The sequence below is a fragment of the Ruditapes philippinarum genome, unplaced genomic scaffold, assembly GCF_026571515.1.
Source record: "Ruditapes philippinarum isolate M1 unplaced genomic scaffold, ASM2657151v2 ctg1175_1_1_1_1, whole genome shotgun sequence".
Taxonomy (NCBI): Eukaryota; Metazoa; Mollusca; class Bivalvia; order Venerida; family Veneridae; genus Ruditapes; species Ruditapes philippinarum.
The window spans coordinates 106,565-129,431 of NW_026853488.1; the positions used below are offsets into that span (position 1 = coordinate 106,565).

A 22,867-nucleotide genomic window follows, 5' to 3' on the forward strand; every position below is an offset into this window, starting at 1 on the left:
GACTGTTTAATGAGTTAATTAATTTGCTTGTCAACACATACCATCATTTACGTAAATAATATTTATATTCATATTAATTTTATTATTTATTTGACATAACCTTTATATGTAATGCATGTATAGATGATAAACTATGTTTAAATCTAAAATCTAATAAACAATATGTTCTGTTCTGTTCTATAATACTGGCATGGAAATCAATCTTGATAAAACAGAAGTAATTGTTTTCCGTAATGCTGGTCCTTTACGTCATTATGAGAAATGGTATTTCCGAGGTAAAAGCTTAAATATAAAATCTATGTATAAGTATATGGGACTCATTTTCACTTCTCAATTATCATGGATTCATGCTAAGGAAAAAATGGCATCTCAAGCCCAAAAGGCAATATTATCGTTAAAATATTATCAGAAACCTTTCGGTCATTTTCCAAGTAATGAATTGTTTAAAATTGTTGACCATATGATTAAACCAATTTTATGCTATGGATCACAAATATGGGGTTTTGAATATAGCCAAACTATTGAATATGTGCATAACGATTTTTGTCGAAAACATTTATCTGTTAAAAAAACTACAAATACAGCTATGTTTAAGGGGAATGTGGTAGATTGCCCTTAAGTATTTCGTACATGACAAACTGCATACGATATTTTTGTAAACTTCTGATCATGCCTTCATCTAGATATCCTAAACAGTGTTATTTAATGTTGAAGTCACTAGACGATGTAGGTCGAATATGTTGGGTTACCAAAGTTAAACATGTACTGTTTAGATATGGTTTTGGTTTTGTCTGGATATCTCAAGAAATTGGTGACACGAATATGTTCCTTAAACTTTTCAAACAAAGACTTATTGATTGTTTGTACTCAACAATGGTATGAAAATATAACGAATTCTAGTAGATGTTTTCACATTATAATAAATTTAAATCACTTTTAAATGTTGAACGATACTTATAAAATAGAAATACCATTTAAACATAAAAAGGCGTTTTGTAATTTTCGTTGCTCCAACCATAAATTAGGTATAGAAATAGGCCGACATAATAATATCCCAAGGGAAGAACGTCTGTGTACAACTTGTAATGATAGTATAGATTGTGAATTCCATGCTTTCTTTATATGTAAAAAATATAAACAAATCCGTGATAAGTATTTATTCAATTGGTATTTTGGCGGAAAAGAACTACATGATTTTTATGTATTAATAGGTACACGTGATATAATCACTTTAAGGAAGCTTATGTTTTATGTATATGTTTTAATGGATAACATAAACAACTAGTCTTTTTTCGCATTAATAAACATTGTTAAGGTGACGCAACCATATTACTATATTGTTGTATGTATGCTATGTATTTTGGGTCTGAGGCCTTTGAACACAAATAAAGTTATTTGAATCTTGAATCTTTATAAAATTTCGACTTTAGAGTTTCCATGTTAACAGTCATGACATCTACATAAACTGAAATGAGAAAGTGGTGAACTAAGACCAACACTTGCAGCTGCACCGTAAAAATGTAACAGAGACGTCCACTTCTAGGGCATAATAGATAGACCAGAAGCTATATATACATTATGCATTATTATATCTTGTATTTCAATATACACAAGACTAAATGGAGTAATAATGTATTTTAGTCAAATCTGCGTAATACCAAGTGGTGTGTAATTGTCTCTTTCGACTTCGCGCAAGAGTTGCCATTCCTTGACGAAACATCTACTATATAGAATACTGTATATATATGAACAGTGTATATGTCTACAATTACGTGCTTTTTATATGCTATCATTTTTTTCTACTACCGGTAAAATGGATATGTTCAGTTACTATGAACCTAGTTATTTATTCGGCTTCTATTATATATAACAAATCAAAATGTTTTTGTAGTTTAACGCACAAGAGTTATAACTAAGTATTACTAACAAGTTAATCCTAACTTTATTTTTAACATTATGTTTCCTTATGAACAGTTTGTGATAAATATACATTGATAAGATGAGATAAGATAAGATCTGTTTATAGTGACTCTAATTTTAACATTCTTGGGTTTTTAACAACAACAATGATAATAGTGATAATAAGAGTAAATTTTGTCAAATTTCTGTAAATCAATTTATATATAGACATTATAGAAGATTCATAATTATCTATAATTTTGTTTGAAAATTGTAAGGACTTAGTGATCTTCATGTCACAATTCGTTTTATTAGTAACCATCACCAATTTCTTTAAGATATGTATTTTAAGCCTATACTGTAACGTGTATTAACTTTTGGACTTTACCTGTATAAGTTTCCTTTTGTTTTTGTTTGACTTTATATTTTTGCATATTATCATTTTGTACTCAAAATTCATCCTACTTACTTGAAGTAAAGGGTTTGTAAAACATTTTTCAAGGATGTAGCCCTACATCAAGTGGTACTAGACACAAGATAAAAGGGCACAGGTTTCCAGACTATGGTTTTTCATGGGCGAGTCGAGCACGATTTGAAAAATATTTATGATCAGTAGTTTATATTATATAAATATTATACAATATCTATATATATAATAATATTATATAAAATATCTATATATTTATATATGTGTGTAAATGTTGGGTGTTTTTGTTGTCCAACTTTGTGTCATTTTTTATAAAGTTTGCTACAATTGTTGGTTTTTGTGGTCCAACTTTTGTCATCTATTATAACGTTTGCTACAATTGTTTTCTACGGAAACGTATAGCGACCACCTCTATATGTTAGTTAAAACAGAATTTTTGACAATTTATTTAATACATATTATATACCTAACCAATTTTTACAAACTTACTTGATCTGATATATTTATCTAGTAATATCTACAGCCCCTGCATGTTGGTAAAAACAGAATTTAAGACAATTTATTTTACACACGATATATATTTGACAATATTTACAATGATATTTGATCTTGAATATATATCATTTACTAAATCTGCTGTTTATATTGCTGGATTCAAATTTATGTGACATTTTTCTGTTCATTTATATGTATTAGTTTTATATATTGAGGTTTTTTATTCGCATACCCCTATCATTATAAAATATAATATAACATATTTTACAATTTATATTTGATAATATGTTAATAAGCATAAAATAAGCTACTGAAGTAGTACCTGATGTAAATTATTAATCATAGAAACCATTATATTTTTGTAAGATATATAATATATAGCTTAAAACGAAAACTATTGACAAATTTACCATTTTAAATGTATGTACAGAGGATGATACATGAAAAATATTATATAAAAAGGAATATTCGACCAGTTGATGTTATTATAGGAACATAGATCCTAAAGCGCAAGCGATATTTCTTCTTATATTATGTGTGACACGAGAAAAGTCAGACATTTGTATTGATAAAGGCAGCAATTAATTCAAGTAATATTGTTAAACATACATAATACGTATTTTTTGTAATCTTTCGTACGTTTTTATCTTATAATGCAAGATAAACTACTTTTAACTTTTTGACAAAATGAAAAAATAAAACACTTACATCTTTTTAGATATGTTATTCTTTCCTCAAATCATATTTGCATATAACAAACATACTATAAAACTGTAAAAAAAAGTCATTTGATATATATCATATAGGGATGGTCGCTATACGTTTCCGTAGTTTTCTATATAAAAGCGTATTTTAAGTTTTTGGTTAATCTTTTGATTAAATCATAATCTATTATTAAACAATAAAGACGACCAGTATCATGCTGAACATTGTTTATAATGATGCAAAGACTTTATTGTTAAATAATTTTAAGACTTTTAGTTGCTGGTGTAATCTGGAACAATCCATTATTAAAATTGTTAATATTCTTGTTGCATATCGATCTAGTCAGTCGACAAAATTGTCAACATTTTATTGTACATAATGAACATCACTTACTTGGGCTGGTGACACTTGTTATAATATTTTGCGTATATGTATTCGGGTGACTTGCTTGGGCTTGTGACAAATGATATGTTTTATTACTATTTCATTAAATATCATAGGTTGGTTAGCTTCAGTCAAAAAAATACCATTAACCAACTTTTTACCTTCGGGAACTCTCTGTTAAAGAAGCCCTTTATTGGTAAGGGTTTCAAGATCATTAACCTTAGTCTTCTCTCCTTTGCATTGATATGTGGGGAAAAGCTAGTCTAATTCTAGCTTTTATGGCGTTTTTCGTACGAAACCCTCACATTTCTTACTATTATAGTAGAATATGTTTTTGTTTACTACAGTTTTTTTCTCTTGCAAATAATCCTTTTATATTTAAGCACCTCCCCAAATTGTCAGCATTTTTCCAACTGACTCAAGATTTTTTTTAAAAAATTGATTTAACAAAACTCTATCTTGTTTAAAATATAATATCCTTTTTCTTAAATTTTTCTTAAAGAGATTCACGTTTAAGCTCTTTGAAATTATTTTAAAATGTCTACAACAACATATATATTAGTTTGTAACGTATGTTATGTAAAATAATTAATTGTAAAATGAATGCATTATGTAAAAAGGAAAAGTAAATAAAAGGGCCTGTAGTCCAAACGACGATAAATGTCCAAAAAATGACGATAAATGTCTCAATCGCCGATAAATGTCCAAAACTCATTTGACGATAAATGTCCAAAAAATAACGAAAAATGTCGCAACAAAGTAGGTGCTCATAAATGTCCAAATCGGTTAACGATTAATGTCTCAACTTTTCATATGTTAATTTGTAATTTATTGTATTGGATACTGTAACAGTCTATCCAACTAACCCGTGATTTTACCCTCTGGTTTACCCCCGACGTAAAATGTATCATACATTGTTGCAGATCCGGATGGGGCGCGGGGGTAATGTGCCTTCTTAACTCACCGAAGCAATACGTTTTAGCATTGTTTGTGTTCTTCAATATTTTTTGTGCCCCATATAGCGTTGCCATTGTCCGTCCGAGTGTCTAAGTGTCCGTCCCGAAAGTTTGTTAACGGTATAGGGGCGTGGACAGAGTTGCATATTCCTTTACTGTCAAGTGGACAAAAGTTAAGAAAAATATGCAAACTCTATCTGGCAAACAAAGCAGTTAACCTGTATAAACCATGCGAGCTAATCAAGGGGTTAACTGCATTGACAGTTAAAATCTGACCTACTGATTCAAAGTGCCGACCTTGACAGGATGACGCATTTGCTTGTCGGGGGATATGGTTCGACAATGGTCGTTATAAGCATATACGCAACACGTGTTAAATGGGTTTTGTGACTTTTCTCTTAAGTGCTGCGAAGACGGTCCTTCTCATGCTACATTGATTTAAGACATTTGTATTTGATTATTACTCATTCGCGCGTGGTGGACTGAACGCCACTGCGGGGCCACCACCTTATAAATACAGAGTTTTGAAAGGCTACTTACATGTATCCCTCCAGTGTCGACCCAGATCAGTTTGCACGCAAATGCGTCACCAGATGAGGGTATGCGCTATTAAACACCAGTAATTGGTAGTTAAGGTTTTGTTTGTCCCTACAGTGTGGCACTTTCAAGATCAACCTACATGGTTATACATGAATATAATGTATATATAATCAAGTAAATGAAGTAACTGCTATATTACCATTTTACAGCTTCTGATTGGCTATAATTATGTCGTGGGAACAAGATAATTATTTCGTGGGAACAATATATTATCTCGTGGGAACAAGATAATTATTTCGTGGGAACAAGATAATATCTCGTGGGATCAAGATAATATCTTGTGGGAACAAGATAATATCTCGTGTGAACAAGATAAATTAAGACACCCATGTGTCACATCTGTGCCACCGTAATAGACACTTGACGTAATAGTATGTTTTATTGCTGTGCTGGTTGGATACAAACATGTAAATTTAAAAATTACTTATATGTCAAATATTAACTTAACAATATTATATAAATAACACATGGCTGTCATTTTGCATTATGCTTACTGGTTACTAAAGCAATTATCGTTTTTATCAATACAGAGTTATGTAAGAGTTATGCACCCCAGGGTGATATAAGAAATATTCCCCGGGAAATATATTCTAGGAGGGTGATATTTGATCAGAACACATTGTAGGCCTATTGGAGTTTTACATTGAAGGATATATTGAGGTATAATGATTTATAAATAGCATATTGCTGTCGGGGTGATAGAGGATATTGTCAAGACGAGAACTGGTATATTACACCGAGGCGCAGCCGAGGATAATATGCCAGTTCAAGGGTTGGCAATATCCTCTATCACCCCGACAGCCATATGTTATTTATTTTATTAACCGAAAAAAAACTCTTAGGTCAGCAGTCTTTGCCTGAAAGAAAATACAGATCATCATCTCACAATTATATCGATTTTGATCTGTAAATGTTCGATATACACAAAAATAGTATAATGTATATAAATAAAAACAAGAGACAGACAGACAGACTAGGAAATAAATAATATTATGCTAACTGGGTACAAAGGCATTATCGCTTTATGAGTGAGTTACGTAAGAGTTTTTGCTCCAAGGTGATATAAGAAATATTCCCCGGGGAATATATTCTAGGAGGGTGATATTCGATCAGAACACATTGCAGCCCTATGGGAGTTTTACATTGAAGGATATATTGAGGTATAATAATATGCATGTTTAAATGACACCATCATATAGCAATTGTAATGTTACTATTCGAATACTACGTAATATTTATTTTAATTTGTTGACAAAAACTTTTAACATTTCTTCTCCATTCGACAAACGTTATTTTGAAATTATCACAATTTGTCAATGAATAATAGGTGTTTGTGCGTTACGTATGTGATATATAATCGATATAATATGTACCCCTGTGCATCCCAGTGTCGTTGACGTTCAGCATCACCAGAAGAGATTTCAAGACACAATTCTATGAATATTCAAAAGTACCAATCTAATAGTAACAACCATTTGTGTACGTAAAGACAAATTCATCAACTGTTAAGAAAATTATTAGTTTATGTGCATCAACTGAATAAATGAATACGGTAGAAATAAGCATATCTCATTTTCTGTCCAAAATGTTTCACATTTTCAAGTTATATTAGTGTTCACTATTAATCAAACTGCGCTTTAGTCGTGAAAATAACTCAAAACCTGATTAATACATTCTCAAAAAACGTAGAATAAATTAATTCTGTCGATAGACTTCAGCAATTTGATGGTAGAAGCAAGAATATACTTTAAATATAGATGAATTATTATTGTACACATACCACTTGCTCATTAGTCAACGTTTTATTCTGCAAATCATTTTCAAAAGTACATGTACAAATGATGTCTGTACCAAATTCATATTTATGATACTTTCAAATCAATACTTATCTTGAAATCCAATTGATATACATAATGAATTATGTAATTATTTTTCCAACATAGTCACTTTAAAGGAACAATTGATAATAAATGCAACATATATGTTTAACTTATTTTATTTATGGTTGGCATAAAATTTCCGTCATGACTGGTCATTAAGTAACATAAAGTTAATAGAGTTTGAACCTTTATATAAAATAGAATATTATAAAATAGGTTTTGCTTCGTCATCGATTGCAAAAACCTGTAATTTTATGTTAGATTTTCGCCATATCGACGGCTGAATAAGAGCATTAAATATTCCAGACAATCTGTTATAGAATAATATTAACAATTACATGTATATCAATTATAATATTATATGACTTAATACTCATATCCCCCAACAGTCGGAAGTGGACATTTTATATATTTTTAAATTATATGCTTCGGTAGCTTAATATGTTTTTTCAGATATTAATCAATTAAAAAATTATGTTTTCGAAAAAAAGACAATGTGCTGAAAAATTTGCCAGATATGATAAAACTTTGATATCCCGAAGCTTATAAAATAATATTTTATTAAATATTTATTCAATAAAAATTAAAGTTAAATTTTGAAAAGACTTGATACAGCCATTTTTATATATAAATACATTTATTCAAGCATATCACGATCAAAAACTGCCATAGAATGTCTAGGACATTCCCAAACCAGGAACAATTACTCAAACAGTTTGATCGTATATTCGTCTTAGGAATACTTGGCCGCCTACGTAAAACCCCTTTTTTAAGAGGAACCGTAGCATCCGTTGGCATGCACGGAGGAAACCTCCTCAGACTATTCCTCGGTTACAGGTTATCTAATGACTATTCTACAAATATCCGAAAGTCAGTAGCATCCCACAGGTGTTCGAAATGTTTATGCTTATGTACTGGCCAGTTAAATGTATGTTTTGAACCGACGTCGGATTCAAATGACAGGGGTCTGGCAGTCGACGTTGGTAAATTTCCGGATGTCGCAAAACAAATATTGACTGTTGAAATGATAATTCCAGCCATGACGAAGAAGGGCTAAGTATCGCGGCGGTCATTATTACCTGAAAACAGAAAAAAGAGACAACAGCAAAGCAAATGGGAAGGGCGGGTGGGTATTTTTCCGTGTTAGTTCACGGCAGCTTCTGGAGCTCGGAGACTGGATCGAAAAGGAATTTGCAGAAGCGTGCTCGGTTTATATGTATACCCAGTCTACTAAGCATGCGCGAACGAGATTGAATGACTTGTTAGGAGGAGGAGCCAATTATACAGGTCATTGCAAAAATACTGTGACGTATAGTGTAAAAATAAAGAGTTTAAACTCAAGCGCTTAAACTGAATATTATTGTGTATTTTATTGAACAGATCACCTATAACAGTGATTTTACGGGTGATTTGCTACTCAAACCTTCCTCGGGTAAGTCGAAGAAGACTTTTAAATATGAATACCAATTCTACACTTGAGTTCACCTTGACTGAATATAGCTATACGTGTAGAGTAGCGCAATGCAGATGTTATCAAGATATGTTTGTAAAACACGTATGCCCCCTTAAACACAGCCAATTTGATATTATAACATTAGATTTTTAAATGTGTATAAAAATGCATAGTAAATTTGTTATGGAATACATGTATATCATTGCCATGGGGCAGAACCAATATGACCAATGGGTCCATGAATTGAGTAAACCCTGTAGTTGTCAATGAGACAATGTTACACAAAAAATTTCTTCTAAAAAAAAGGGTTTTTTCAGGGTTTGAGATCATTTGGGGACCTTTACCTTTGCCCACTGCCCCCCAAAAATCACAAAGGGGTCTTTTTACTATTTTTATGCCCAACCTCCACACCGTTTATAAAGGACCATCGGGCCAAAGCATTGTCTAGTTTTTTGAGCGGGAAAGGGGTATGGGTTCTACGGACCACGGACCAAACCAAACCGGGACATGGCAAAGAAAAGGATACCCCCAAAATTTTCTTCAAAGGGGGGGTTTAAATAACTTATTTTTTGACTTTTTTCTTGGGTTTACCCGGTTCCCCTTTAATCCCAACCCCCCAAAGATTTTTTAGTTTTTTTTTTAAATTTTTTTCGGGGGAAAAGTGCATATACGGGAAAGACGCCCCTTTTACAGAGGCGCCCCCGGGTTCTTTTAAGTGCCCGGGGAAAAGGGCCCCAGTGAATGCACCTGGGTTTTTAATTTAAATTTTTTTTCCCCTTTAATAGAAAGGGAGTTTAGACTGTTTTCCAACATTAAAATTTTACATTGTATTTTAAAAAACCTTTTTTAAAACCCTTTTTAACAATCTCACAAGCTAGATTTTCCCGGGGGTGGGTCGGGTACCCAGGAAGGGACCGGGGTACTTTCCGTAACCTTTCGGCAACGCCCCGGGATTGTTTAAAGGGGCTCTGCCGGGGCTTTTACCGGTGATGTCGGCACTCTATCTGACCGTCCCGGGCCCTCTGCCGCCCATCACCCGGGGCTGGGCTAACATGGTTTTCCCCAGCTTTTTTTATCTTTTTTGATCGAAAAACTTAACAGCTTTTTGAATTTTCTGTTTAGGTAAAATTCGTCGTCCACTTACTATCTGTAATATCCGTAGTCAACTGGACTCTGCATGGATGGCCCGGAGTTCATCCTGGTTGTTATAAGTATGGAAATTGGGTATCGCCGTAGTTTTACCGGGGTAATTGAGACTGCAACAATATTTTCATCCCAGATCGTCTGGGGTGGTCCTGGGCTTTGCCGGGATGCTGGTTAGAACGCTACTTAAATCGGTACTTTTAATCCCTTTGGAAACCTTTATAACTGGCTGATTTGCATTACTGTTGATCATAGAAATAAGTGCAATTAACATATGAAAAGTTGAGACATTTATCGTTAACCGATTTGGACATTTATGAGCACCTAATTTGTTGCGATTTTTTTCGTTAATTTTTGGACATTTATCGTTAAAGGAGTTTTGGACATTTATCGGCGATTGAGACATTTATCGTCAATTTTTGGACATTTATCGTCGTTTGGACATTTTTCGACGTTTGGACATATATCGGCGCTACAGGGCCTTAAACGTGGTTAAAAAAAAAAATATTATAGTAGAATTCGATTAATTATTATTCCTACATGTGTATTTTTCTATATTGTATTACGTTGCATGATATTGATGTATGTACTATTCTTAGCGAATGCTTAAGTATTGTTGGATAAAGCAATAAATAGAGGCCCTACCTTATAGTATGGAATGGCCATTAAACACAATTTGATAGTTTGTTATTCCTCGCGTGGCTGTTCATAAATATAAGCTATGCCGAATAGCATCAGCGAACTTTATAAGCCGCCACGTGAGGTACGGGTTTTAGCTTTTCGTAGAAACGGCTGAACGGATAATAGCCCTCCATAAAATCGTTTTGAACCAGTTAGCAATTTGTTTGTTTGTTTGTTTGTTTGTTTCATTTTACGCCTTTTTCAACAGTATTTCAGTCATATAGGCGGGTAGTTTCGTAACCATCGTTCCTGGAGAGTTACATCAGTACTAGACAACCTTCCTCCGCGCTAAACTACCAAAGCATCTCCCGGGGATCGAACCCACGCCAGAGAGGTACCTGGATTAGAAGTCATCGACTCTAACCCCTCGACCACGGAGGCGGTTAGTTAGCAATTACTTAGACGCGTAGAAGGAGGAAGCAAACATTTTTACCCTCCCCCATCCCCTTCAACACAACAAAATTATAAGGGTCTCAGTGTAACCGACATAATTATTTCAGTGGTTGTTAGAAAGAAAGGCAATATTAATTTTTATTATATTATACTTTCTGTAACAATTGAAATGTTAATAATTATGTAAGGTGGCGTTTTGTAATGAAACCCTCGCATTTCTTACTTTTATAGTAGAATTCGATTAATAATTATTTTTAAATGTGTATTTTCTATATTGTATCAATTTGCATAATATTGATGTATGTACTATTCTTTGCACATGTTTAAATATTGTTGGTTAAAATTATGAATGGAGGCCATGACGTTTTTCTTACGAAACCCTCACATTTCTTACTATTATAGTAGAATTCGATTAATCATTATTCCTTCATGTGTATTTTCTATATTGTATTAAGATGCATAATATTGATGTATGTACTATTCTTTGCACATGGTTTAGTATTGTTGGTTAAAACAATAAATAGAGGCCATACCTCATAGTATGGTATGGTCATTAAACACAATCTGATAGTTTGTTTCTCCTTGCGTGGCTGTTCATAAATAGATCTTACGGGTATTATTAACGTTTTCACGTATATTAAAAGCTAACAGTATAATACATTTTACATTTTGATTACCACGAACAATCTTTTTGGGAAAAACAAGGACTTTGATTTAAAGTAGTTTTTTTCAATTTTTTTTAAAAATTAAACTTAATTTGTTGTACATTTTTACAAATAACTGCTGGCGAGCAGTGACTTTTTTAAACAGTTGCCCGGATGTATAATTTAATTTTCATAAAGGAGCAATACCATTGTGTAGCTTTTTCCCCGGTGTCGTTTTCAAATTCGAACGGGAAAAATCACAGTAATGACTCATGAGGGCCAAAAATTCAATTTAAAATTTCGGGGAAAAATCCCCTTTTCCAATTTTGGCATATATTTTCTTTAAAATTTTTTTAATATTTTATTTTTACAGGGTTAAAAAGAACCCTGTTTAATACAGCCCCATTCTTACATAAAATGTATAAATATTAAACATAATCAGTACACATTGCTGTTCTTTACACTCCGAATATCGACGACGAAAATATTATGACAAAGTCGTAAAAGGACCCAGACAATTCTGGCTGGAAACTCTACATGTAATGTTCATTTTTCATTGCCGTGTTTTGATATGTAATATCATTTGAACAAACGATGGACAATTCAGAGTTTAAAGCTGACAATTTCAACAAATAAACCTGGTTAGATATTATGGTATAAGTACATTAATTATATCTTGGTATTGCCTGAAAAATGTGCATTAAATTAATGTTTAACTTAAAGAACTAGTAACATAATGTCCTTATTAAATGGAATATTTGCAAACTATTGCTACCCAGCCACAAAGAAATTATAAATGCATCATACTTTATTCTGGTTCCCTGTCTACATTTACTACGGAACTAGTGTAAGGGCAAGGAACTCTAGACTACTTATGGAATCTATTAAATGGAACGATTTTGACATTTTTCCACTTTCAGAATATATATACATTACAGAATGGACTCAGTATGAATCGCCGACATTTATTTTACACGTTTCATGTAAATTTTGTCGTTAAAAATAACACGTATACAATGTACCCATACTTGAATGTACGCGAAGTTGTGAATGTGAGCGTTCATTTTCTGGTGTACCCAATGGATCTCCGTGGTTACCCGCTCCATTGTTTAAGATGGTACATATGTGTGCCAGCAATAACATTGAGACGGAGGTAGCCCATGTCGGAACCGTACATGTTATAGTTAGAAATCAACACAATAATCACCGCCGGCGAACAACTTGGAATCGATCTTTGAAACTTGGCTCTTGTGTCCCGGGACGCCTCAACGTAAATGTAATAACCTAGAAATAGTCAAACATGGTGTGTTTCTTACAATATAGAAATCTTATAACTACTGTTATGCAAAAATTCCATCAAAATGTAAGTATTAGAATTAGATGTTGTATTACCTAAAATATTTTTAACATATAGTGTTTTCTTTAAAAAAAAACTTTTTAAAAGCCTAGTTTTCTAAATATTTAGTACAATTTGTTTTTAAGTTAACAATGCTTTTTTTTCGTTAAAATGTTTAGTATTATAGTTGCATATATTTTTGTAATTCATCTGAAATATTATAATATTTTGTAAAAAATGAAACAAACCCGGGGATTAATATGTCCAATCTTAAACCGTTTCATATTAAAAAAAGTTAATTTTTTATGTTGTGAGAGTTTTTTACCTGTAGAAGAACCATGAGCGTCGTTTGTTGGCCCTGTATGTGAACTTGGTGTAGCTTACCCTTATGTCTTACCCACTTGTTCTGATCTGAGTGTGGCTCCGTCCACAGTGACAGAAGTTATTGTTGGAAGGTACACACGTCAGCTGTATATAACATTGTATATGTCTTATTTAACTTATTATGACTTGAAGAAAAAAACAAACCATATTAATACAGAATTTATGCGTTACATTCTTATGTTTGTTTCATTTTTTTCATAAATTTTTATATTTTAAAATTACATATTGTTATGTTATACATTTATAATGATTCTTATTATTTGGTAGCATATAGAAGCAAACTAAACCTCAGAAATGAATACACTCTTTATTCCGTAAAAGGCCAATCATGTGTTTTAAAAATGATGTTATATAATGGATGAAAAAGTAGTAAAATGCCTATTACCTTAAGGAAACAGTGCTGATTGTAAAGTTTTTTGTCGAGAAGCAAAATTTACTCAAAGCGGTATTTTGACTTGCATACACAATTCTTAATTCATAACTATACAAATTGCAAAAACCGCAAAAGAAGCTAGGGATTGCTCAGTAAATTTTTAGGCCAATTTGGTACGTTTTTCGAAACATTTAGGTCCCATAAAAATCAAAATTTCCCCTTTTTGAAATAAACATAAACCTAATATTTGCGGAGGGGCTAAATTAGGCCTTTTAAACGAAAAACTATTTTCCACTGTATATTTATAAGATTATAAGTTTCTGTTGCAAAAAATGAAAAAATAAGAAAGAACTATTTCAATTCCCCGTCTATAATAATGTTCAAAAAACCAAAAATATGAGGTTGTTTGGCTAATTTTGTTGAGAAAAAAGTGGCATACCGCGCTTAAGAAAACGAGCAACTTTTTTTAATTTATTATCTTACAGCCTGTTGGAGGTCTTGCAGTTGTGAATTGGTGGGCGTTGTGACAAATCCAGTCACTTGACTTTCCGCTGGCGGGTACTTTGAATACAGTCGTACAGAAGTTGGATTTCTTTGACATCTGTATCACTAGACACGACTCTCTGACCAATAGTTCACTTCCAGATTGTTTTTGGAATAATGGTTTTTTTTCCTTGAACGGTCAATAGCAAATGCCCATATGCGCTGTAGTGCATGATACTGCCATAGTCGTAGGGTTGTCCCAACATATCGATATAACCAACTGGGTATTTGTTGAAAAATTTTCCTTCATGTCCTCAAAATATTGAAACAAAAAATTCATAAAACCTTGCATGTACACATAATAGGTTTAAGGAAAAAAGCCCCCGTTGCTTACTGTTAAACGTTAATGCTTTCAAGATAGGCTCAGGCGTGTAAAATTATTCGTGCGAAAGCAGTTACTAAAAAGCTGATCATGTTGGAAAGCCTTTTTAACTAAGATTTTTTTCAATTTTGCACTTCTTTTCATTGCGCTTAACCATTGTATGAAGTTGCAATGAATTCTAAACATTAGCTTTTAATTTATGCACCAGACAAGGAAAAGGAACAAAGGGCAATAACTCTACAAATGCTGAAGATGGAGTTGTGGTAATTGTACATTGCACTTCCTCTCGTTGCCCTTGATCATTGCATGAAGTTGGGTTGAATTCCAACGACTAGCTTCAAAGTTGAACAAAACTTGTAACGAAGGGCAATGACTATGTAATTAGTCCAAATAGTAATGGTTCTTGTGCACTGCACTTCATATCACTGCCCTTAACATTGTATGAAGTTTCATTGAATTCCAATCATTAATTTTTAAGTTAGGAACTGGACAATAGAAAATAACCATAGGGCAAAAACTCTTAAATGAGTCAAAAATGAGTTATAAGTTCTGTGCACTGCGCTTCCACTCAATATACGTGACCATTGTATGAAGTTGTATCAAATTCCAACCATTAGTCTTCAAGTTATGCTCCGGACAAGGAAAATTATAAAGGGCAATAACTCTGAAAATACTCGAGATGGAGTTATTGTTTAATGCACTGCACTTCCTCTCAATGTGCTTGATCTTTGTATGAAGTTGTATTGAATTCCAACTATTGGTCTTCAAGTTTTGCTCCGAAAAAAATAAAACATGGGAAAAGTAACAAAGGGCAATCACTCTGAATTAATTTAGATAAAGTTATGATTCTTGTGCACTGCACTTCGGCTTATTGTCTTTGACCATAGTATGTAGTTGTTTTGAATTCCAACCAGTAATTTTCAAGTTATGCTACGAACAGGAAAAGTAACAAAGGACAATAGCTCTGTAATAAGTCAAGACAGAGTTATGATTCTTGTGCACTGCACGTCCTCTCAAAGTGCTTGATCATTGTATGTAGTTGTACTTAATTCTAACCATTATTCTTCAAGTTATGCCCCCGGACACGGAAAATGCCCCAACGGACCCTCTGGGGCCCCCGGGAAAAACCGACCGGGCTTGGGGCCATCCGGGGGACTCTTATATGGGATGTACCCCCCAAATTTTTCAAAAAAATGCTATATTAATTTTTTCAGCCCTGATTTGGGGAAACAAATGAAAAAGACATATAATAAAAGCATTTTTCCTTTCTAATATTACCTTTAAATCGATTTTTAAACATAGTTATCTTTTTTCTGTTCTACTCCCCCATGCCAAAAAACCCAAGCGGTGCCCAAAAACTCGTCCCCTTAATTTTTTCCTTTTGCGTTCACATCCATGTCCAATAGTAACACTTGACTGCGTCCAATATAACCAACTGGTGTGTGGCACCTTTAACATGTCCATATAAGCAAATATTAGCCTTTTTACATGAAAAATATATATACATATGTGTATATTTTGCAATGGCAAATATACTGTAAATGAACATTCATGGCGTTATAAATTTGAAAAAATGAAAATGTGTGTCAATTGATACTAACCCGGTTCCTGTTACAAATTTGACGAAACCTTTTTCGCCTGCATGAGGTTTAAAGTGAATACATGTCTTTCCGTTGACCTTTGTCCTCGTTTCAATCTCATTCATGGCTTGATGAAAGATGTTTTTAACGGTTTCAGCTGAAATATGAAATAAAATATGATCTTATCTTGGTCTGATGGATGACGACGATCATGACGATGAAGAGGAGGTGGAGCAATGACAGTCACGAATTATAATGAAGAGGTTAGAAAAGACGAAAAGATCCTGGTGATTATGATAATGAGAAGGGGGGTAAGAAAGAGGGGCTGAAAGAGGTGGGTGGCGACGAACATGATCAGGAAGAAAAAGATGATAAAATTGTTTTGTTTTTAATAATGCTTGACTATAAGCGATGGCGATGATGAATACAAAAGAATGTTTTTGTAATGATGAACGTTTGATTTAGACAACCATTATCAAGTGTGTACTTACAACGTCAAAATGGAGCTTCTTGTGAGAATGATCTAACGTGAAGAAGTTACTTTCAAAGATTCATAGTCGCGTATGCTTTTTTGTCTGTTGACAGACAGAAAGGAACACTCTGGTTCGTTATATTACTATTGCTTATCTTGACGCAGATTAAACAATTTCTCAAACACTCAAATGAAACTAATTACATTACTTACGATATGATGATTGGATTTCGCTATGGCAACAATACCATTGGCCCATCTCCTTCTTCTACGGCAATAGCATTTCTGTGCTTAAATACAAAAAGTAAACAAAAATTGTTATACTTCCCACAAAGAAAATACAACTGTAAATCAGTTTTTAACAATTATTTCGTCAAAATAATTGAGTTAAAGTTTTTCAAAAACACAACTTGCATTTCACACGTTAAATGGAATTTTTTACGTTTTTATGTGAGTTGTAACTACACTAATTACTAAAAAACAGTCTCTTAGGCGCAGAAGACGTTGTAGAAGATTGTTTTTTAAAAAGAACACAACTTTAAAAAGTTTTCACCCTGCATTAAAGTTAATTTACCATCCCACAAACTTAAAGTACACAGAACCCGTGGGGTTGAGTTTGGGAGCTGAGACTTATTTACCCAAAGTTTGGTAAACTGTTTTCTTTAAATCTAACGTTCGGTATTTCTACATGATCATGGACTGAATATAGATATAATTTCCAATCGACGTGCATGAGATATGAAAAAAAAAAAAAAAAAAAACACAAGAATACCGAATAAAAAGAATATGCGGAAACTCACCATTTGGGGTTTCTCCGGGCAGGAGGTCAATATCACCCTCGAAAAGACCCGAATTCTCCTCGGGATTATCATAAGCTTTCTCTTAAAATAATACAAAAATAATACAAAATTACGCAAATGATGTAAATAATACAATTACATGAGATGCAAAAGTAATAACAAGCAATGCAACGGGTAATACACCAGTTTGAACAATATATACAAAAATATTGTAATAAGTACAAATAATGCAAGTTATACGATCAATGCAAACATTGCAAATAATACAATGTTATAAAAGTGGAAATAACATAAGTAAAACAATGAAAGCATTTGATACCGTTAGAACAAATAAGGTAAATGATACTAAAAAAGTAAATTTCAAAAACTATGCAATTGATGAACATGATGCTATTCAATTAGTGCTAAATAGTGCAGGAAAAGCTACGTATGCTGTTACTATAAAAGTTGTGCTATGTTAAGTTTATAAAAAAAATATTTGCGAAATGATACAAAAATTGCAAATGGTACAAGTAATGTAAAGTCCACAGAAATGCAATAGATTTACTACACGAATAATGTAAAAAAAGAAATAATGAATATTATATGGAAATGTATGGAAAAAAGAGCCATATTTAGAAATGTGTAAATAATGCAAATAATTCAAATTACTAAATAAAGAACAACTAATGCGTTTCTTTAAAATATGTAGAAATGAAACAAAAAAACAGAATTGTTGCATTAAGTAAGCTTTATTATATCACCCAGAATTATCATATTTTTCTTAAATGAAGCCGCGTTCACGACAAAACCAACATAGTGCGTTTTGCGACCAGCATGGATCCAGACCAGCCTGCGCATCCGCGCAGTCTTGATCAGGATCCATGCAGTTCGCTATCAGTTTCTCTACTTGTAATAGACTTGGTAACGAACAGAGCATGGATCCTGATCATACTGCGGCGGGATGCGCAGGCTGGTCTGGAATTCCATGCTGGTCGCAAACCCACTATGTTGGTTTTGTCAGACGCGGCTCATATAAATTTAATCATTCATTCACCTATATATGTGTATATGGCAAATATATTTATACATGTATATAGTATATATTTATGTTCATGACCGCAGTAGGTTCTGCTATTTTCCACATTCGTTATCAATGTAAGGCCTCGTTCGTTATCTCTATTTTTCGTGAAATGATTAAGTTCATGTTTCTAAACTAGGCACTGGCGTGACAGTATCAGAAAGTTTTTTTGTTTCTAAGTGATGTCTTATATAGTTCAATAGTTCAGTCACCTGTTCTGCCTTTGTTTCAAACTTTGTATTACATTTTATATTGATGAAATATTTTCAATATGAGAACGGTTATAAGTAAATAGAAAAAATATATATTTTGAAATTATACTTTATTTCATTACAAGTTAAGATCAAGTAAAACTAGAATTATGAATAATAGAAATGTAGTTGTTCAAAGCATTTTTTTAAAAAAATTGTATTGACAGGCAATGGTCTAGATTAACGACTTGAAATTATATAAAATCCAATCTCTTTTATAAAATAAATAGGACAACAGCTGTGTGACTGTGTTATATATACATGCACTAACAAAGTGAAAATTTGGGAATGAAACAGTTATGAAGATTTTACTCTTTTACTTGCTAAATTTGTTCAATGGTTTGCCCAGTTTTTGAATTTTTAATTCGTACGATTTTAAGAGAATTCAATATAAAAATATATAAATAAATATAAAGAATGATAGAAATCCTCGTGCAGGACAGGCCAGGTCCTTTACTGGTAATAAATGTCGTATTCGCTTTTCAGTGGCAACATTATTAACAGTTAAAATCTAATAAATTGTTTAATTCAACATAACTTCTTCTAGCTTTTTTTTAAGTTTGTGAATTTTTTAATTTAATTTTTACGATTTCGTTAGAGTTTTAATGTTAACTTTTCCATTTCCTTAGGAGTTCAGTTTTGGAAAAATAAGCCGGTTAGAACTTTTAAAAACAGTAAAAACATCGGATTTCAAATGTAGTTCGATCATTGGTTTAAAAAAAAAGAGATGTTTTAAAGGAAAGAGGAAACACTTTCAGCTTCTATAAATCTGTTTTCAATACTTTTTTAATCCTTTTGATTCTGATTCCATTTTATCATGAGTGTTTGATATTTAAATATTATTTTTTCTTCATTTTGCAACTTTCATACCATTTCAAAAGGTTTCATTAATTTTGCATATTGTACCCAGTTTGCAAAAAGAAAGTTTGCATTGGGTTTTACAGGGGATATTTTGTATACATTTTGAAAGCAAAATTATTTGATTGGCATAATTGATTACCAACATTTTGCAGAAATGGTATTGACTACATGATTTGGTCTATATTTTATTGAACTTTGAAAACAATCAGAATATTGACTACGTGTGAGCTAAGGGGTGAAAATAAAGTTGAAGAATTGTGCTTTTTGTAAATACGTTTCTGCTTTTGGATACTTAATTTTTTTACAAACATAATTCAATACCAAGTCCATATGATGTTAGGTCAATTCCATGTAGTATCGAACACTTTAGTTAATCCATTTACGTTATAGACGCAACAAATACAGATTAACTTTCACGTAATTGGACAAAAAAGTTTAAAAGTCACAATTCTGCAACTTTAATTTTTCGCCCTTCCGCTATTTACACGAAGCCGCAATCTGACAATTATCAAATTTCATTACTGAATAAACCGTTGTATGGACCATACATTTCTAATAATTTTGATACCAAATGTGCTAATATTTTACTCAAGTTAGTATTACTAAGAATTTACTAAGAATTTCCAAGTAAAAAACAAGTGCCCACTTTCTTTTGCAACTTAGTAAAGTTTCAAGCGTTTAAATCTATTTAAAAATCCATCTTTTTTAAAAACAAAAAGTTTAAACCAAAAAAAATGATTTAAAGTTTAAGAAAAAATTGTTTGGATGAAACCAGTACCCCGATTTATTTTTTATAAATTAAATACATCATTTTTACAAGTTTTAAATGATATTTGAGGGGTATTTGTTTAGTTTAAATTTTAAATCGGGAAAATATTTCACCAGGGGGCACCAAAAAGGGATATTTCCCCGGGTGGGGCAGCCCACGAGGAAAATTTTTGAACTTTTTTTGGGGTTCACAAGGGGGAAAATATTTTTCAACTTTTCAAATAAACTTTAAAAAAATTTTCTTTTTTTTATATGCAAGAAACTTTTAAAAAGACAATTTTAAACCCAAAAACTGGGAATTTAAAAGCGCGGGCCAAAAAATAATACAACCCTGACGTCATTTACGAAAAGTTTACGTCATTAAGTTGGTACCCAGTACTGTGTACGCTGGTATTTCACTGAAACAACGTAAGGGGCTTAAATTCAAAACAGTGAAATTATCAAAGTGGTAATTTCACTGTTTCAAACAGTGAAATTACCAGTTTTAAATCACTGATATATTTCTATAAACCACCAAAAAGCATGTAATAAATTTCTATAAACCACCAAAAAGCATGTAATAAAAAATGTTCATAAACTTACCTCCATATACGGCTTCTGGTACCGGCTGAAAAGGATAAAGCAAAACAAGTAAATCATATGTTGAAATTGAAGACATGTAAGGTAAATCAGATATGACCGTTTAGTTATCAAGATATGAGTCGCGTCATGATAAAACCAACATAATGGATTTGCGACCAGCATGGATCCAGACCAGCCTGCGCATCCGCGCAGTCTGGTCAGGATCCATGCTGTTCGCTATCAGTTTCTCTAATTGTTATAGGGTTTGTAAGCGAACAGCATGGATCCTGATCAGACTGCGCGGATGCGCAGGCTGGTCTGGATACATGCTGGTCGCAAACCCACTATGTTGGTTTTGTCATGACGCGGCTCATATATCCATACATGCATATACATCTATTTATCGGTAGAAAACGTTCAAGATAATACATTTATTATATACTTACGAATGAAATATTGAGAAATATAGATGAAATAAAATGTGTATTTTCATTTTCCGTATTTTCACTGTAAAAATTTATTTTACACTGCAGTGAAACATATTTTCCGTATTTTCACTGGTGTCTTGCCGGACTACTTTCTTTTAAATTCTGCCTGTACACAAAATTTAAGGGAAAGTCTTTCAAATTTTAATGTCAAAAAAGAGAAAAATGTATATAATAAACAGAAAATTCAAGTTTTTTCTATAAATACATGATTTATTTTCATCTTGTGGCATGAAAATTACCATATTTCACTTGTGGCTACCGCCACTCATGAAATATTTATTTTCATACCACTCGATGAAAATAAATCATGTATTTATAGAAAAAACTTGAATATCCTCTATTTATTGTTTTGAATATTCATAACTGAATAATTAACTACAAGTAATAATTCAGGTATGAATATACAGTTAATTATTAAGATATGAATATTCAAAACAAACATATAAGCAAACCAATATGCAAAGTTTTCAACCATCATATTATTTGTGCAATATAACATTGTATTCATTATTTTGTTTTGAATATTCTTACATGAATAATTAATTTCTATAAGTAATTATTCAGGCAGGTATGAATATTCAGTTAACTATTCAGGTATGAATATTAAAAACAAACATACCAATATGCAAAGCTTTCAACTTTTATATTATTGTGTGCAATATAACATATTAGGGGGTTAAAGGGACTTTTTTGTGCATTAGCATCTGCTGAAGTACAAGGACGTTTATTTAAAGCTCGTTGGCTGAGGAATTAAATAAGTCCGAGGGCTTTTGAAGATTTTAATGCACGACAAACGTTGCTTTAGCGCTATTCTTGTCTAATTGGGTCAATCTGCGTTTCGCTGTTTGTTTTTCGTATATTATAAAAAAATCTCATGTTTTTTACGTGCTATGACAGCGAAAACTACCGACGCTCTGAGTCACGAATATTTATAAACGTGCACAAACATCACGTTTTCTCACTATTTTTTCTAATTGATTTAATGCTCTCACCTCAGCCACAAGCGGCTCGGCCACAGCTAGTCCGAAAATCGACAACAGAACGAGCACTTTCATTCCGTCTTTTGATTCTTTCCTTTGTAAAGGGAATAGGACAACCTTGAATTCCTTTTATACGTGTAACTTCACCTCCAAGCAAGAGATAACACTAAATAAGGTCAACTTTCTAAACCACCTTTTAGTGTTATAGAACAATATAAAGTGTTATAATAATGAGCGTTATCAATTCTTAATTCGGCCAACTCTGAGTTTTCCGAAGTATAGGATCTTACACCGGCTGTCGCGGTACAAAACGAAAAAACTCTAGTGCTTACGACGGTTACCGGTAGGAACGGTAGAAAATCATGTCTGATATGCCAAAAGAAAACAGCCTTTGATGCTGGATTATTAACAAGCTCACTTGCTACTAC

At 32.5% G+C, this 22,867-nt stretch overlaps 1 protein-coding gene and 1 long non-coding RNA gene across 2 annotated transcripts; both read right to left on the bottom strand.

Moving 5' to 3' along the window:
* Positions 1-15,985: 15,985 nt before the first annotated feature.
* LOC132737022 (low choriolytic enzyme-like) lies at positions 15,986-16,935 on the bottom strand. Its single transcript, XM_060724248.1, has 3 exons — positions 16,884-16,935; positions 16,220-16,355; positions 15,986-16,067 (listed from the first exon to the last, which is right to left on the bottom strand). The coding sequence occupies exons 1-3, from the start codon at positions 16,927-16,929 to the stop codon at positions 15,986-15,988; spliced, it is 264 nt and encodes an 87-aa protein (XP_060580231.1). The 5' UTR covers positions 16,930-16,935.
* A 535-nt stretch (positions 16,936-17,470) lies between these two features.
* On the bottom strand, positions 17,471-22,603 carry LOC132737021 (uncharacterized). Its single transcript, XR_009626667.1, has 3 exons — positions 22,452-22,603; positions 20,993-21,017; positions 17,471-17,551 (listed from the first exon to the last, which is right to left on the bottom strand). It is a non-coding gene; the product is annotated as an uncharacterized LOC132737021 (long non-coding RNA).
* Positions 22,604-22,867: the final 264 nt, after the last annotated feature.

Coding starts and splice junctions, on each gene's coding strand:
- LOC132737022 (XM_060724248.1), bottom strand. CDS start 16,929: ATGGGCCAATGGTATTGTTGCCATAGCGAAATCCAATCATCATATC. Junction 16,356..16,883: donor CGAAATCCAATCATCATATC/GTAAGTAATGTA, acceptor TTCATATTTCAG/CTGAAACCGTTAAAAACATC. Junction 16,068..16,219: donor AAATTTGTAACAGGAACCGG/GTTAGTATCAAT, acceptor GACATGTTAAAG/GTGCCACACACCAGTTGGTT.